The following is a 19,122-nucleotide window of genomic DNA, read 5'->3' as shown; positions in this document are numbered from 1 at the left end:
TTCCTCTGGTCGGGTGGGCGCCATGTGGGCGGTGGTGATCACTTAACACCAGGTGACCCGTAAGCTCGTTTGTCCTCCTATTCCATAAAAAAAATCTCATACCTGATTTTAAATTATGTCGTTTTTAATATGAATATTTGGATGTAAATGAATTATTAATGACTCAATAGTTTTTTTTTAATTAAGAGAGGGCAAACGGGAAAGAGTTTCACGTAATCGGGATTGGTGAAACAACTTCCCATGGACATGGCAACAACATGTGTCAAGAGTCTCTGCGTTGCAGGCCTTTGAGTCGTATCGGTTCGGGAATACAGTAAAATTTCTCTGTCGTAAAACATTTTCGAGGAGTTATATTTTAATTATTTTAGAATATCATCTTTTTATCTACAACGCTGTTGTTATTTATTAATATAATATTGACACACTTTTTACACAAAAAACTTTCCCCAATTATATAGCCTGTGTTATGGGTTACAAGACAATGATATATTTAATACAATATACTTACTTAAACATACATAAATTCATATAAACATACATAAATACATTTAAACATCCATGACTCGGAAACAAACATCCATAATCATCATATAAATGCTTGCACCTACCGGGATTCGAACCCAAATATAATATAATTATAACATAAGTGGTAAATGGAGTGTCACATGGATTATACCTTATTTCAAAATAGGATTTGAAACAATCTTCTTTAACGTCACAATCTATCAACCATTCAAAAGATAGCACATCAGATCAGACCGAAGAAAAAAAAGCGCAAGAAACACGGGGGTTTCATTTCAATTATGTAGTATCATTTACAGTCATTTTTATGCTAGTATTTTTTAAATAATAATTAACACCAGTGCCCAATAATATTTTAATAAAGAACTGTTTTGGACTTAGTAAAATTGACAGATATTTTATCGGCAGTGGTTTATAATAAGCTGCCTGAAATCATATTGTAATTATAAACGTAAATATTCCATATTGATAATACATTCATAAATCTATTATTCATAACTTAGAAGCCGTTAATCGCGTCATCAGATGTTTCCTTATTAAAGCACTAAAAACAAAAACACAAACTAATTAAACTCTCCACGTCACGCTTATCTTTATTACAATTTAAACACCTTAGAAACATAGAAATTACTCTTAAATAAATAATTCATTTATCAATCGCGAGTCAAAACACGACAACTTTCGAGAACTCACTGGCGTAAATGTTCGAGCGCGGGAAAATAGTTGTTATTTGACGTTTGACAACGCGCAAGACGGACGTATTTGTGTTTTTTTTTTTTTGTTTACGTAGTGCGAGGCTAAAGTGTTTTGTGAACGTCCAAGAGTGGTGAGTAAACGGAACAGGTTTTATTACAAGTTTGCATTTACATTGCAACATTGTGGATTCTGCAGTGCTTTCATCTTACATTTATGATACTAACTGTATCAAAACAACTCTTATATAAACTTACAAGATGTCTCATTGTATTATAATATTATATAAATTACTGAAAATGAATTCGTAAAAAACATAATATTTATTAGATATTTAAGTATATAGTTAGTGTTATATTCATGTGATAAATCTGCACCTAAAATACAAAAGCGATACAAAAAAATTATATAAATGCATCAAATTTTATGTATTTGGAATTATTATGTTGCTATGATAAGTAGATATTTAATGGTAAATTTTCAAATATATTAAACATGCGAAAAACATATTTTTTCTACGAGAATAAATAGGTTTTAGGTATGTATAAACTAGCTGACTTGGCAAACGTTCTTTTACCATATAAATAATTATATATGTACACATTCTTTGAGCTTCACCGAATCTATTACAAAAGATTTCATTGAGATCGGTTGAATATTTTAGGAGTTATTAGGGAACATACAAACATACATTCTCTTTTATATAATTATATAGATAGATAACAGAATATGTTAAAAATAGAAAAATTTGAAATTAGTTAATAAATAAAAAACGATGCAGTATAGAAAAAATTTAAATTTAGTTAATTACTACCAAATAAATAACTGTTGAATTACTTACAACTGATAAAGAAAACTATTTTGTGTAACAAATTAATTATTAATTTAAATATCTTCCTCGTGAACGGGTGCTGCTTGTGGTGTCAGGTCGACCAGTTATAGTTAATAAATCATTGTATTTGTTGGATGCAATTACTTATTGTGACAGCAATCACGACCATCATGTTCACTAAGCATCCTTACAGCAACAATTCAAGCTCTAAAGGTCATTAATTTTTATAAAATACTAGCTGACCCCGCAAACGTTGTATTGCCGATATTAAAATCGCGTTCTAAAGTAACTGTTGATTGTAGATGGGTGAAAATTTGAAGTTGTATGTATTTTTTTAATGCAAACTCATAATCAAACAAATTAAAAAAAAAATGTCATAAACATTAAAAAAAAATTTTGCGTGGACCACCCTTAACATTTAGGGGGATGAGAAATAGATGTTGTCCGATTTTCAGACCTACCCAATATGCACTCAAAATTTCATGAGAATCGGTCAAGCCGTTTCGAAGGAGTTTAACTACAAACACCGCGACATGAGAATTTTATATATTAGATATAATTTATATTATTTAAACACGATTCATATATTGGATATTTAGCACGTAATAAACTAATTTTTTATATATATTATGTTGAGTTTCTTGTATGTTCTTCTCACGAGCTCAACTTTTTACGAACATATGATGAATTCAGTAATTTAAAAGAAATACTTGTAGTGACGATTCAAAAGCACTTAGTTTAAGCGTAATTGAATAAAGTTTATTTGACTTTGACTTTACAATAATTGAGAAAAATGTAATAAAAAAATTAAAATGTTACGAAATATACTAACGCTTAATACAAAGTCAAGATACGTAAAATATAATTATGATAAAAAAGAAAGAAAGAAGATTAATTATGTTTTTTTTTTTAATTTTTTACTTTATTTGTATTTTTTATTATGTATTTTTGATTTATATATGTCACGAATATCAAATCACAGATTAATGAAAACTTACGTATTTTAAATCAAAGCAAGCCATTATTTCTTTTCATGCATTTAAAACGTAGAGGTAAATTATGTTGTTATAACTCTCGATTTAAAATAATAATAATATGTTTTAAAAATGGAACGTAAAATTTCGTAAGATTACTATTAGTATTATATCTTAGTCTAAAGTAATCAAAAGATAAGTAACTGAAGCTTATAGTGATCTGGATTAATGAAGACTAACGAAATAAAAAAATATGTTTGTGTGTGCAAGTCACACACGGTAGAAGTGAAACTTCTGAAAAAATTAAAATACTCACACTTCCTGTAAACTGTATATTTATAAATACATAAAAAAAAAGAATTAGGATTATCAAAAACAATTCAAAAACTCCATTTTCTTCTGAGTTATATAAAAAAAAAAACTAGCGAGCTAAATAAAAAAAAAACTTTGTATTGTATCTATTTGTTCTCAATTAAGGCGAAGAGTAAGCAGAAAACACGCAAACAAGGTGTTTTTAGACAAGTTTTGTGGTGAAAATACATATTATTACCGTCACTTTTATTCTCATTTGCACCATCAGTCCGTGAAGACGGAGCAGTTGTATTAATATTATGCAGTGAAGAAGAAGACATCAAAATACTGACGTTTTCTACCCCCTTATTCATAATAGTCTGCTAACTTAAAGCATTGCTAATTCTTACTCTGTCTTTTTCTATTGACCTAAGTCAGAATGAGAAAAAACACTACTAACCGGCTGTTTAAAGTTAGCGGACCATTATGAGTAAAGGGGGCTAGTGTTTAGTGTCTCGTGTTCTTGATCATAAATTTTAACCATTTTAGTTTCATGTGGCGCAACAATTTCCGAATAATGCCTTTTAGTTCTATCGGAATTAGAGTTATCAATAAAATTTTGCGCGGAGGCCATTTTGAATTTCAAAAATAATAACAGTATCCTTCTCTGCACCCTTGAGAACCTCGGATACGATATCCATATTGTTGAATTAATAATTATGCGCGGCGGCCATCATGGATTTCAAAAATAATCCCAAATTCGTTCTCTGCACCCTCGAGAACCTCGGATACGATATCCATATTTAATAGTCTACTTTCATCTCTCAAAAAGATTAAGTCGTTAAAAACATTTAATGAGTGAGATATCAGACTATATTATTTCAAAGTTTTTATAAAAAACATGTCTGAAATAGTTTGTTATGTGACAGAGGTCACATAACAAACGTAAAAGTGTGTAATTGTAAATTTTGTGAAGAAGAATAAGTACCTAGTAACTGTATATGTATGAACTGGAGAAGTAAAGAACGGCGGATAAATTATTACAACATTTTATGTTCTCATGTAAGTGACAATATTATTTTTTTAATGACAAATAAATATCTCGAAACCTAAACCTATATTTTTGAAATCATAATTTGCGCAGCGGCCATCTTGGATTTCAAAAATTATCCCAAATTCGTTCTCTGCACCCTCGAGCACCTCGGATACGATATCCATATTGTTGAAATCATAAATTGGCGCGGCGGCCATAATAATAGTTTTATCTATCTCTACTCTATCGTCTCGCTTTTTCGTTTCAAATCACAACGATTCTAAAGAAGTTTTACTTCAAAAAGTCAAGACCTCTTAGAGATACGTAATAGACCAAAAAATTTAAATTAAATAATAAATGATTAATTATGTTTGTAACCTTCTTAATCCGTAGCGACTAAAAGTGATTTGAATCTTCAAAGAGACCAATCAGGAATATTCTATGAAATGAATGTGTCTGACTAGCGCGAGCTAAATAAAAAAAACTTGGTTTGTATACATTTGCTCTCATTTAATTACTCAAATTTACATTTTACTAATATTAATAAAAAAACTTGCGCTCCGCCCTGGCTTCGCGCGCATTACATGTATTCATGTATTATTCAGATTAAACTTGTTGAATCACTCTGTGCACTGCTGAAAACTGCATTAAAATTCGTTGAAAACTGTAAAAGATCTATGCGAACAAGTAGCAGAAGCTACTTCGTTTTATGTTCTTCTATGTAGAGATACTCGTAAGTATATATAGTTGAACTAGTGACAGTGAAAGTATTATTTTAACCATAGAGAACGCTAAAAATGTGATACAAAGTCTTTACCTACAAAATTCAAGCCATCCTACGTTCTAGCGCTCTACAAAGCGCAGGTCCGGCCACATATGGATTATTGCTTTCTAGTCTCGCACCCCAGTATCAGCTCGAACCATTTGGGGACGGGGACCCAGTACTCTGTGAACGACTGGATAACTTGGCGTTGCGTAGAGATATCGCTTCATTGTGTGTCTTCTACTGCATTTATCACGGGGAGTGTTCCGAAGAGCTGTTTAACCTGATTCCTGCCGCCGAATTCCACCTTCGCACGATACGCCACAAATTAGGATATCATCTCCACCATCTGGATATGTCGTGGATGGCGGTCCTCCACAGTGCGGTTTTCAAGGAGCTTTCTTCCTACATTCCTCCTTCCTTCCAAGCTTTATTCGTACTTCAAAGCTGTGGAATGGGCTTCCTTGTGCGGTACTTCCAGAATGATTAAAGGGCTTTCAACTCTTGTGATTCCTCCGACGTTGCAAAAGGATGTGGGAGGTGGTGATCACTTAACATCACCCGTGACCCGTACGCTCGTTCGCAAAAAATCTTGTCAACATATATTGTGAAAGCATTTTGATAATTTCATCCATGAGTCCATTCAATTTGATGCTTAAGTGAACATGTACTTTGATTATCTGGCTGCACTCAGAATTGTATTTTAGAATCAATTCTACTCTAAGATTTTCCGCTCAGCTCAATGTTCCGGATTGTAACTTAGAATCTTTACTCTCGGGGTTCTAAGGCTTAGAATCTACGCTAAAACACTACAATTCTCTGGATTAAAAAAAACACTAACGCCTTTAAAATGGTTGTTTGCTCCAATGGTAAACAACGTACTATTCCTTTTATTGCGTGATTTTGTTAAGCATATGCACAAGGGCTTCTCGAAGCCAAAAATGTTTATAAAAATAATATATTATTTAAACTTAAATTTATAACTTCTGAAAAATTTACGCAATTTATTTTCCAACTGGAATTTATTCTTTCAAGTGTTTGGATGTCTCTAGAATTGAAATTATAAATGATAGAGATACCTTTTACCAGTGGGAGGCTTTTTTGCAACGGATGCCGGCCAGATTATGGGAACCATAACCACGCCTTTCTGCCGTGAAACAGTAATGTGTAAGCATCACTGTGTTTCGGTCTGAAGGGCACCGTAGATAGTAAAATTACTAGGCAAATGAAAATTAACAACTTATGTCTCAAGCTGACGAGTGCAGTTGCAGTGCCGCTCAGAATTTTTGGGTGTTTTAATAATCCTGAGCGGCACTGCATTGTAATGGGCAAGGCGTATAAATTACCATCCTGCTCGTGTCATCCCTTATTTTCATAAAAAAAAGATAGAGTTCTGAAATTTGGGTAACTTGGACATGTTAAAAAATTGGGCGATATCACGTTTGTTGTATGGAAGCCCCCTTAGATATTTGTATCATTCTTTTTTTTTATACCGGCAACAGAAATACATCATCTTTGAAAATTTCAACCGTCTAACTCCCTCGGTTCATGAAATACTGCCTGATGACAGACGCACAGCGCAATCTTAGTAATCGTTTTTACCCTTTAGGTACGGTATGTTTAAAAAGTGCGTACACCTTTCTTAAAGGCTGGCAACTTTTTTACATCTTAATATTATGCTAATAACAATTCCAATGTTTTATGTGCTAATACATACTTTGTATATATTTTTCTAGACGGCATTCTGTGTCGAATAATACATCGCTAATTATTTTTAAAAGCTTTATCTAGAACGTTTTAAACTTGTTGACGAACTAGCCTATTATTGTTATCGTTCCTTGACACGTGTAAATTGAAGTGGATTGTAACATTCATGAAAGAATCATAGACACAACGGACGAGTAAATTTTTTCTCCCTTAAATAATTATATTATATGGCCACAAATACATTAAATTTAAATTACATAGTATTGTTTTTAAACTTTTTCACAATGCACAACGGCATTTTTAAAATATTTTATTGAGACGCAAACTGATCTGTCACAGACGATAACAATTCTCATAATGGCCGCCTATCGGCCTGTAGTAGTGTAAGTGTGTGCGTAGGGCTATGTATTTAAACGCTTACCGGCTTGTTTTGGTGCTACACTGTTATGTAAGGTGACACGGAGTCCTTATTTTTTTACTAGTCCGTGCATAGACACATAAACACATAAACCTTATATAAAACGTGTAAGAAAATAAAGAATATTGAAAATAGCCACTCTTGGGCCCAATGGGCTTATACCGATGACCCACATAATCATAATAATGGTGAATATATATATAATATATATTGACACACTTTTCACACAAATTATCTTGCCCCAAGTTAAGCATATATAGCCGGTGTTATGGGTTACAAGACAATGATATATTTAATACAATATACTTACTTAAACATACATAAATTCATATAAACATACATAAATACATTTAAACATCCATGACTCGGAAACAAACATCCATATTCATATATATATATATATCAGTGTTTCAATGTGTGGCCTACGCCCCACAGGTGGGCAATTTTAAAATGGACTCAAAAAAAAGGCAAATTCAAAGAATGTACAAGATAACTTTTAATACCGTTTCCATCTTCATATTATGCCGAATGTTGATTTAGTGCTGTAAATAAATAACTGATAAAAAAATAAATCGATATGATATAACGCAACGCGAAGAGTTGAGATTAAAGCTAAGTATTTGGAACCTAACCGCGGGTGCAGTGTCCGAGACCACTCATATTATGTATCACGAGTAGGGTTAATATTTATAAATTTGAAAATTCCTTACAAAAGTCTGACATTTCGATAAAAGTCGGGACTTTTTAGTTGTTTACATTTCGTTTCTCGTAAAGACTTATTTGATACTAGTCAGGTAAACTTAGGAGTACCGACTGGCTCGATATATGGACCAGTGGGATATTTAATGCTTGTTAATAGTGCAGTTAATGTGATTAAGACATGTCGAGTATTTATGTATGCAGATGACATGTGCTTGCTATACGCGTCTAACGACGTGGAAGAGGCGCGTGATAATATCCAAATAGATTTTGAAAGCCTAACTAAATGGGCACACGATAATAGCATTATTATTAATATGGACAAAACAAAATGCATGCATATTTACTCGCCATATAACAGACGCGCTAAGACAGTCCAATACAAGGATATTGGTATATTGGGGCATAGCTACGACTGCCTACACAGAGATAAATATGCGTGCGCATGTAGCTATATTCAATATGTAGAAAATTATAAGTATTTGGGATTGCATATCGATTGTAACTTCAATTTCAAAACACATGTGACAGCGGTATGCAATAAACTACGGTCGGTTCTAGGGCAGTTCTATCATCTCGAGCCCGTGCTGAACAAACATACAAAACTGGTAGTATATTATGCACTAGCTGATTCAGTCTTAAGCTATGGTCTAAATATTTACGGTAAAACGTTTAAGACTTACTTAAACGAGATTGAAAAAATTCAAATTAGACTATTAAAACTAATAATTGGAAGCAAGGAAAAGGAAAAATACGGAAAAAATTATGACAATATATTTAAAGACTTAAAAATACTGCCAGTAACTAACAAAGTAAACTATTTAATAACAAAAGAAAATTATTACTCAAATAGATTTAAAAACCCTGTTAATCTGAGGGAAAATTTGAGAAAGAATATCAGGAATATATATATAATACCAAAAATATGTAACTACTATGGGGAAAGATTAAGGGAATATGTTGTGCCAAAAATTTTTAATAGTATAGAATGGTTAACCTCTCTTAAGAGAGGATAAAAAAGACTGTAGAGTAGTACTTAAGAAAAAATTAAAAGAGCACTTTCTTAACGTCTCCACATAAGCCTTAATATTTAAAGTAGTATAGTTTAGTTATATGTATACAGGTAAGATTTTAATATGTTTTTAGGAATATTATGTATTGATAACTAAGTAATGATATGTGTGTAATCTTATATGTGTATTAGTAATAGTGTATAATATAACGAATAAATTAGGCATAATTTATTATAGATGCACAATAGTATAATATTGTCTAAGAGCGTAAACTCGCCAACAAACTGTTGCAACAGTTTGGCGAGATGTAAAATTTAAGTACCAACTGTGCATATATTTATGATTAAATAGATTTATTTATAAAAAAAAATATCGAAGAGCTGTTTCACCTGATTCCTGCCGCCGAATTCCACCTTCGCACGACACGCCACAAAGTAGGATATCAATCCCCATCATCTGGATTTGTGGTGGTCCTCCACAGTGCGGTTTGCAAGGAGCTTTCTTCCACGTACTACAAAGCTGTGGAATGAGCTTCCTTGTGCGGTAATTCCAGGACGATACGACATGAGTACCTTCGAAAAAGTCATCTCAATCAATCAAGACACGTGTCGGTTAATAACAGACACAATAAACATATTAATACAAATGATTTAAGTTTTCCTTAGTGTTAATTCCGCCAATATTTGTTTTTAACGAATTCGACACGTGTTCCGCCTTTACACGAGGCAAAATAAAGTAGTTAATATTAAGTTAGTATTAAAATTTTGCCCCATCACCTTTGTTACGTATCTCATCCGGGGGTAATACGTCACAACAGCCGACCAATCACAGCGCGTCATTTCATGGGACGAGGGTATAAAACAGCGGCTTCCGGCTCATATGATTTAGTCTCGTACCAGATTTTGGCGAGACAACACGTCCTGAGGATGCCTCGTGTAGAGGCGAAACACGTGTCGAATTGTTTAAAAACAAATATTGGCGGAATTAACACTAAAGACAACTTAAATCATTTGTATAATTATGGATTTCCGCAAAGTAACGCCTACTTCAATAAATTTTCAAACATATTTTAGATATAACTAATATATATGGAGCTACCCCTAGTATCCTATAGAAGATAGAATTCTTTAAGGAAAACTGCACAATGAGCTAAAACTGCACAATGAGATAAAACTGCACAATGAGATAAAACTGCACAATGAGCTATAAGAAATTTGACGTGATATAAGTGTAATATTTTAATTAAAAAGAGGGATCTGACCCCTGCTTGCTCACCCCAACGGCTTCGACCCTTAACAGCCCCCAGATAAAAGAAACAAAAATATTATACTCAAGTCAAGCTATTTATAACTACTAAGATGGTATTGACAAAGAGATTGAAACAGTGTGGCTATCTGTGTGGTAATATCTTTCAAACTTCTACCAGTTAACAGAGAAAATAATTGTATTTTCTCTCATCTCATCTCATTGCCGATCGGTTGATTATTAATAATAATAAATTCGCTTAAGCGTTGCGTGGCTATGTGGGGAGTCAAAATGTGAAATATCTGCGGATTTATGTGATTAAAATATTCACCAGTGGGAGGCTCCTTTGCACAGGATGCCGGCTAGATTATGGGAACCACAACGGCGGCTATTTCTGCCGTGAAGCAGTAATGTGTGAGCATTAATGTGTTTCGGTCTGAAGGGCGCCGCAGCTAGTGAAATTACTGGGTAAATGAGACTTAACATCTGCGCAATTGTAGTGACGCTCAGAATTTTTGGGAAGGCTCAGAATTAACAATAGCTGAACGTCCTGCTCGTCTCATCCCTTATTTTCATTAAAAAATAAAATTATTATAGACTACTGTCTAGTCTAAAGTTTGGGGACAACAATTTAGCCTTGACGTTTAAAAGTTGGTAATTTCATTGAGATGTCTCTACGGCGTCATGGTTAAATATTTACTTGAAATTATAATTGTGTTAAAAATACTTAGGCAAATTTTGGTCTATGAAATAAATCATCTAGATTGAAGATATAAGTGCTAATACTCCGTCAAATCGATCCATATTTTTTTGTCCTTTCATTTTAATTATTCGACATCCTTTTTTATCAACTCGACCCGAATATGCCCGATAAATAAAATAATTAGACTAAGGAAAGTTCGATTTAAAAATTAAGTAAGTATCTACAGTATTTGTAAGTGTGTTCTAGCCTTTAGTTGGCTGACCGATTCTTAAGAATATTTTACAGAATATTTATGACAAGTAAATGGTCATAAGTTCCTTTTAATGAATCACATTACCTTTACAAGGACTTCAAGGTTTTTATTTGTATCGAAAAGGTATTGATATTTCCGCGAGCCTTACGTTATAAAGCTTCTAGTATTTATATGTATCTCCAGTTATCTTAAGTTTTTATATGACTTTATTATAATCCTCAAACCATTAATTTTCGGCCGTTCCGAATATAATATCTACAAATAGAGATAAACAACTACCTTCTACTGTCATTAATTAGCTGTCAATAATCTGAAGCTGTCCCATAATACTTGATAAGTCATTCTTATCGCCTTATATTGGGACGCGTGAATTGCAATTTCCATATAACATTCTATCGTAAGCTATACGTCATCCCATTGACAGACGGCCTGTACGGATAAGGTGAGTTACCGTCGATAAGTTTATTGGGACAAAAATTTCAACGATAGTTACGATTTTTATCTCAAGTAAGAGATAGACTAAATATTGGGAATAGCCGCAGTAGTAGTGTATAAACACTTTAATAATAGCACAATAATCTTTAAAGTCGAAAAATTGCAAACAGTGCCAAAGAATATGTAATAGTAGAAGTACAGAATGCTCACTCCGCAAAATCAATTAAAGAAATAGGGTCTCTTGCAGCCAATACAACTTTTTTTTATTACAATTTTTTTTAAATAAATTTCGTTTACTTCAAAGATTGCATATACATTTTAGTGGTTGAGACTTCCCAGCAAGTTGAGTTAGGACACTTATTTCGGGAATATCTCGCAACTTCATTAGTGGGTTATGTACCCACATGCTTGTAATAAAGTACTTGATAAACAATAGAGAAATGAACAAAAATGATTAAAGACAAAATTTTACAAGTATCGCACAAATAAAACATATCTGAAAACTAGATGTGTGTGTATGTGAGTGCGTGCATGTGGGTTTGAGTATGGACTTTTAATTGGGTTTCAACTTCCATCTACAGACTGCGTGTGCTTGTCTTGTCAGTCTGATCAGAAGATTTTCCACTTCATCATAAGCAAGACAAGTTAGCCAACGATTTAAAGCTTTTCTGCAAAGATGTTATGTCATAGGATATATTTTTAGGTCATGATTTATTTTATTATATAAGTACGCTAACAGCCAAACTGTTGTTCATCAAAAGTAGTGCGGACAGTAAGGGTGGGAGCTACATCATCATATTTTCTTCTACTGATCAGTTTCGCTTTATCTAGCGGAAGTGACTAGTGGACGGCTAAAATGATGTTTAGTACATAAAATTTCCTATTTGTCAAGAGATTTTTAAAGGTTTGAAGTACATGACTTTCAGAACTAATCTTTGAGCTCTTTCCAATTATAACAGGGTAATCTTTGTTGTGCCTTCCCATACCAGGATGCAGTAGGTGATCACTGATTGAGCCAAAGCGATGTATATGTTATTAAGGACTGTGCTATTCATAACGTGCCGCAGAGATTTAAAATCCAGATAAGTTTTCTCACCCTGGTTATGATCAGTTCCATTTGGGGATGCATAAACTTTCGACTGTAACAAACATACACACTACCTATTTGATAACCTTCTTCTTTTTTTGATCGTCGGTTGTAACCTATTATTGAATCACTTACATCCAATGCGTATTTTATAGAAGTTGCGTCACATGACAAACAAACAATAATATGTTATCGCTGGTTAAGAATATATCATATCGAATTTGCATAAATACGACTAAATAATAACTTTGTAAGGGTACGTTCACATACACTGCAGTCGAACGACACGTTTTGGACAACGATTTTTATTCTTGAAGTTGCAGATTAGAATTTTTGTTTGTTTTTTGAAGCTTAGGAGTTGTGCAAGTTTATACTACTAGGTGACTACTGGTCATAATCAAAATACGAAATGTTAGCAGCACCATGTTAATCTCTCTGATTTTCTTAACGGTGTGTTTAACAAGAAAACTTCCTGAATCGCATAATGTTATGGAATTTCTGGAACTTTCGGAACCAGACCTAGGGATCTTTAGTTCAGAGCATACTCTAACTCCAAAGGCCGGTGACGCATCACTTGAACTTAAAGCTATATTATATAGATAGGGAGACAAAACCTTTATTTCCCTCACTATCGGGGAAGCTATTTGTCAGTCTCCTACAAAAAAAAATTGGGGAACGAGGTGTCATGAGTGCCTTTGGCTAGATGATTAATTAGAAACAAAACTTAGAACAATTACATAAGCTTTAAAGATACTAGTAGTTATATTGTTATTATAAAATGGAATTTCATTTTTATATATAATTCCAATTTTTAACAGTGGGAGGCTCTTTAGCACAGGATGCCGGCTAGATTATGGGTACCACAACGGCGCCTTTTGCTGCCGTAAACCAGTAATGCTTACAGCATTATTGTGTTTCGGTCTGAAGGGCGCCGTAGCTAGTGAAATTACTGGGCAAAAGTGAATTGTAAAGTGCAATTGTAGTGCGCCTCAGAATTTTTGGGATTTTCAAAAATGCTGAGTGGCACTGCATTGTAATGGGCAGGGTGTATCAATTACTATCAGCTGAACGTCCTGCTCACCTCGTCCCTTATTGCAATAAAAATGATCGAGTTCTCGTGTCACTCTTTAACGCGATCTATGATGGTTTAGGATCTATAGAATGTTTTATTGAATAAAGGCAGTATATTATTCAGCTCATGACTTTTATTAACATGTCCCACGGAACCTCGACCGATATCAGATGGCGACCGTGACAGAACGTCGGCATATAAAATTCTCTATAAATTAATCACAACAGCATTAACGCGGCCTGTGTGAAACCGTCTTTATAAACCAAGAAATCTTGCGATAGCAAATAATTATGAAATAATTGATAGTAGCTTATGGAATTACCACTTGTTATTATTATCTTGAGATAGTAGTAATGAGAAAATTTAATAACACATGTCGTCAAGGCAAGTAAGATTTTTTTTAGAATGTGGCCTATGTAGGTCATGTAGATTAATTACTATTACTAGGGGCCGCTCGTGAATATCTACTAAACAATTTATATATTTACTATTTGTAAAGCACATTGTGTGTCAAATAAAAAAAAAACATACGCCGTGTTTCATGCGATAGCCAAGTTAATCTATTTATTTAAATATTGATACTATAATATATTAAGTTAGCTAACTATGTTATAATATAAGACAGAAGGACCCTTAAGTTGGGACTGAATAAATTGACCGACTTGGTATTACTTGGATCTCACAACTTTTTACGAGAGAAGAACTGAGTGAGTTACGAGACTTGGTTCTTTTATAAGCTATGTTTTTGATAGCATTTTATTGAACGAGTTTCGTCCGTCCCGCACCACGTCGCCGCCTCAAGCAATGACATTTCTATGCCGCAATCGCCTTATAATTCGTAGTATTTAATTGTAGAAAATTATGTATATTGCGGATTTGAACATCTCTGGCTAGAACATATCTGGCTCAATTAGACTCATAAGAGTCTAATTGACTGCTAAGAGAGAGAGTGAGAGATAGGCTTTGTAAATTCGCTGCCGGGTCAGAACTGGTATTAAGATAAGCCGGAACAAACATATAGGCAGACCTGACTGGCAGACAAACAGTTTCTGTCTATTCATGTGATAGGCGATTGTATATCAAGGGGGCAAACAAGTATTTTAAAGGCGAGAATGTTTTTGAATCCATAGTGAACTCGAGTTTGTTATTTCCTCTCACCGTAGATACTCTACTTTTTATCACTCTCTATGAGGAAAAATGTAAGTGTAAGTTAAAACCGATACGTCATTTCATAGTGTCTTCTAGCGCAAATAGTACGCAAGTGTTCCGATAAACTATTTGATATAATTTCTGCCGCCAAATTCCACTTTCGTTCGACACGCCACAAACAAGGACATCATTCCCACCCGATGGTGTGACTTAGACATAATTAAGTAAAAATTAAATATCGTATCGCAGGTGGAAGGCGGTAAAAGGGGAAGGGGGGAGGCTGGGAGATGTCCTCTGTACCCTTGTACCATGAAAAGATATCGCACCATTCTCTTGAAAATCAAATTAATGTAACCTATCCTCAAAACAGAAAAAAGTTACTTTAAGTCCCATATTATTTAATAAAACCACGAAAGGGCTCTCCTTCCACCTAACCTGTCCCAGTTGGGATATGAATCGAGTCTGAAGCTCGCACCACTCGCTTCAACATCATAAGTTCTTCTGGTGGCATCACTTATTATCATTTCGGAACCAATTCTGGTATTTGATCTGGTATGGATGACAATTCAATCCCGATGGATGTGTGGCGTTCCTCCACGGTTTGGTTATGAATGAGAAAACAGTAAACAAACGGAGTCAAATGGCAAAAGTTAACTGATAGTGAACTCTTTCATGAACCAGAAACAGAAAACACATTATTGTCTAGATAATAATATGAATGCATCGATTTGTTAGTTCAAGTTAAATAGGCAGGGTGTGTGTGTATTAATACTAAAATTGTATTGTTTCAGTTAAAATGGAGATAGAAAACGCGAATTGTAGAAGCCGGTTGTCTGAATGTGTTCACAGTTTGGCGTCAGGAAACTATTCTATAGAGCGACCACTAAAAGTTGATATGTAAGTAAAGTAAACCACATTCTAGAATCTTCTCTCCTATAAATCAAGTCAATAAAGAATCTTATATGGCGGCTCGTACCGATTGCAACTTTAGCAGTACAGTTAGCAAAATAAGAAATAAATTGTTTCGTATACAATTCCGTTCTTCTATTGACCTAAAGATAAGAGGACCGTACAGGTCACCTGATGTCAATCCCCGCCGCCCATATTCTCTTGCAACACCAGAGGAATCACAGGAGAGTTACCGGTCTCTTAGAAAGGATTACTCATTTTATTAAGGCACCTATGTCGTATTGTCTTATAAACGCCATCAAGGAAGCTCATTCCACAGCTTGGTTGTACGAAAGAAAGTTGCTTGAAAGCGGCATGGTAAAGAAAGATGGTGTTGTGATTGCTTCCAAATTATCTTATGTTGGTAACTCAGGATTGTTTGAAGTGCCAACCAGTCACACAAGGTAGAGGGAGATAAGGATAGACGCCGGACGCTCAGAAGAAGAGACGCTAATTTGCACCCGCATAGTCCTAGACATTTTTTGTTGATATTATATCAATTATAACTTATTAGTCTCGCAGTTACTATTACTTCTTTTGTAAATCACATGCACAACATATAATAAACGGTGCACGCAATAAGCTGATTAAAGATGGAGTCAGTGATTTCATTTAAGTAAAGCTTCCCGACTCTACAATGTTGTGTCTTTATTTGCGTATTGATTTTTTTGCACCCAGTACTGCAGCGTGTGAGAGTATTTCGGGTGTAACCGAGTATTTTGTTGTAGTAATTCAAATGTAATTATTTAGCAAAATAATTAATAACGGTACACAATTTTGTTAATTAAAGTGAAATATGACTCTCCATCCTTTTTAAGGATGTTGTTATTTGGACAGTCTTTCACTGAACACTTTGTCATTGCGTGGCGTTGTATTCAAAGCGCGGTGTAAACACATCTGAACTAAATCTCTCCCTTAAAGACACGTAGGTTGATCCGTTGACCGAAACAGCGCTTGGGTTTCCAGAGCAAATGCCTTGCGGTTAACTTCATTAACATGTATATATAAATATATAGTATGGCCTGTCGGTTTTAGGCAGAATAGACCGTGATACTCAAGAACGATGAGGATGTGATCTTGTTTTGAAAATCTAGGGAAAATTTATATTCCTGCGTTATGTGACGTATTTATTATTTCCGTTATCCGACAGTTCGTTCCCTAAGTCGTTGTTCTGATTTTTACTCAATGCATTTCATTTAAAGTATATTATTTTCAGAGAAATACCTTCCTTGAAGATTCTGATAGAAGAGTTACACAGGGTGTTTGAAAATAATTACGTGAATATACAACATGTACAGAAACTTATGGCTGCGTACAAATCTAATCCCAAAGACTGGAAGAAGTTTGCGAAATTCGATCGATATCGGTAAGTGATTTTTTAAAAAGGCATTTATTTTCTCGAAATTGATTCCTTTAGAATTCTTTTTGATGTCATTTCTAATAACTACTAGATACTACTACCGCTTCGGAAACAAATGGCGCTCTGAGAGAGAAGAAGCGGCGCAAGAACTTTTTGCGCTCTTTTCAATAAAAATATACATTATTGTGCAGTCATTTCTATCGCTATAAAATAATCGCAATCTAGTTCCAGGCTGTCCGATCATTTAGATTATCATATTATTATATTTTAAGTTATCATAAGGTTTTGATCATTATCGGCGGACAAACGTAGCTCTCACTCATTGGTTAGTGAAGATACATCATGTTCGTGATGGATGTCGTGTTGCATTGCAAAAAAAACTTGAGTTTTATATAATTACTGGCTGACCCGGCAAACGTTGTACCTATTGCCGATATTGAAATCGCGATACAAAAGTAACTGTTGATCGTAGATGGTTGAAAATATGAAGTTGTATGTATTTTTAATGCTGACTCATAATTAAACAAATAAAAAAAAAAAAAGAAAAAATTTGGCGTGGACCACCCTTAACATTTAGGGGGATGAAAAATAGATGTTGTCCGATTCTCAGACCTACCCAATATGCACTCAAAATTTCATGAGAATCGGTCAAGCCGTTTCGAAGGAGTTTAAATACAAACACCGCGACATGAGAATTTTATATATTAGAATAGCTGACCCGGCAAACGTTGTATTGCCATATAAAGTAATTAAAAAAATTTGGGGTATATAAAATAGATGTAACCGATTCTTAGACCTACCAAATATATCATACGCCCTGTATAGCCGAGTGGTTAGTGATCCTACCTACTAAGCTAGAGGTCCCGAGTTCAACTCCCGATAGTTGCAAGCATTTATATGATGAATATGTATGTTGTAACCCGAGTCATGGATGTATATAAACATGCAATATTATGTATGTTTAAGTAAGTATATTGTATTAAATATATCGTTGTCTTGTAACCCATAACACATGCTATATATGCTTAACTTGGGGCAAGATAATTTGTGTAAAAGGTGTGTCAATATTAATATTATTATTATTATATCGTACTACAATAATTATTATATTCAATTGCCATCTTGCAACCCTATAGCGGATTTGTGGATGGAACAGAATAATATAAAAATTGCAATGCAAAAATTGTTGTAGATCATAGAAGGACCAAAATTTGAAGTTGTATGTATTTTTCAATGCTGAAACATAATAAATTAAAAATAAAAATAAAATATTTAGAGGTTAACCTTAACATTTAGGGGTATGAGCCGATTCTCAGATCTACACATGCACACAAAATTTCATACAAATTGGTTCAGCGATTTCCGAGGAGCTTGGTAACAAACACCGGGACACGAGAATTTTAAATATTAGATTTAAACAGACTTATTTTAAATTGTAACATACTCAACTATTTACTACTTAATTCATGTACTTTAAATATGTGCAGGGCTTAACTTAATTAAACTTATTATTTAACAGAGAGGGCAGTCGCTGCATTCCCAATCTGTGGTATCATTAAGAAAGTCATTTTTGTTATACACCTTTACCACACAAACGTTTTTATGACAATTCTTGTGAATTTCGTAATACATTTGTGAAACATTTTCTGGGATCTTGTTGTAATAGTAATATCGATTGTTAACTGAGGGTCGAAAGAATCAATTCTCGAGATATTTAGACGGCCGAGCGCAGCGAGATCGGCTATAGTCCGAGTAGGAATTTTTCAATTCGAATATGCGGAAAATAAAACTAGTTGTTTATCTAAGCACAGATTAGTATCTCGCCAATTTATGTCGACTTTTAAAATTTCAAATATGGAACTTACCGCGTAATTGTTGCGGTTTATTCCGCTCAAAGAAGTTTGCGCTAAGTTCACACTGGCTGT

General features: G+C 34.0%; 1 protein-coding gene across 1 annotated transcript in view; it reads left to right on the top strand.

Annotated features, from left to right (window-relative positions):
* The first annotated feature begins 1,289 nt into the window (after positions 1-1,289).
* LOC126971449 (cysteine dioxygenase) overlaps positions 1,290-19,122 on the top strand; it is a 37,993-nt gene continuing 20,160 nt past the window's right edge. Inside the window, exons 1-3 of the mRNA XM_050817770.1 lie at positions 1,290-1,350; positions 15,682-15,786; positions 17,054-17,203. Coding sequence (XP_050673727.1) covers positions 15,686-15,786; positions 17,054-17,203 — 251 coding nt within the window. The 5' untranslated portion in view covers positions 1,290-1,350; positions 15,682-15,685. The remainder of the gene's footprint in view (positions 1,351-15,681; positions 15,787-17,053; positions 17,204-19,122) is intronic.

Source organism: Leptidea sinapis, chromosome 23 (genome assembly GCF_905404315.1).
Source record: "Leptidea sinapis chromosome 23, ilLepSina1.1, whole genome shotgun sequence".
Classification (NCBI taxonomy): domain Eukaryota; kingdom Metazoa; phylum Arthropoda; class Insecta; order Lepidoptera; family Pieridae; genus Leptidea; species Leptidea sinapis.
This window is presented reverse-complemented; position numbering and strand designations above follow the sequence as displayed.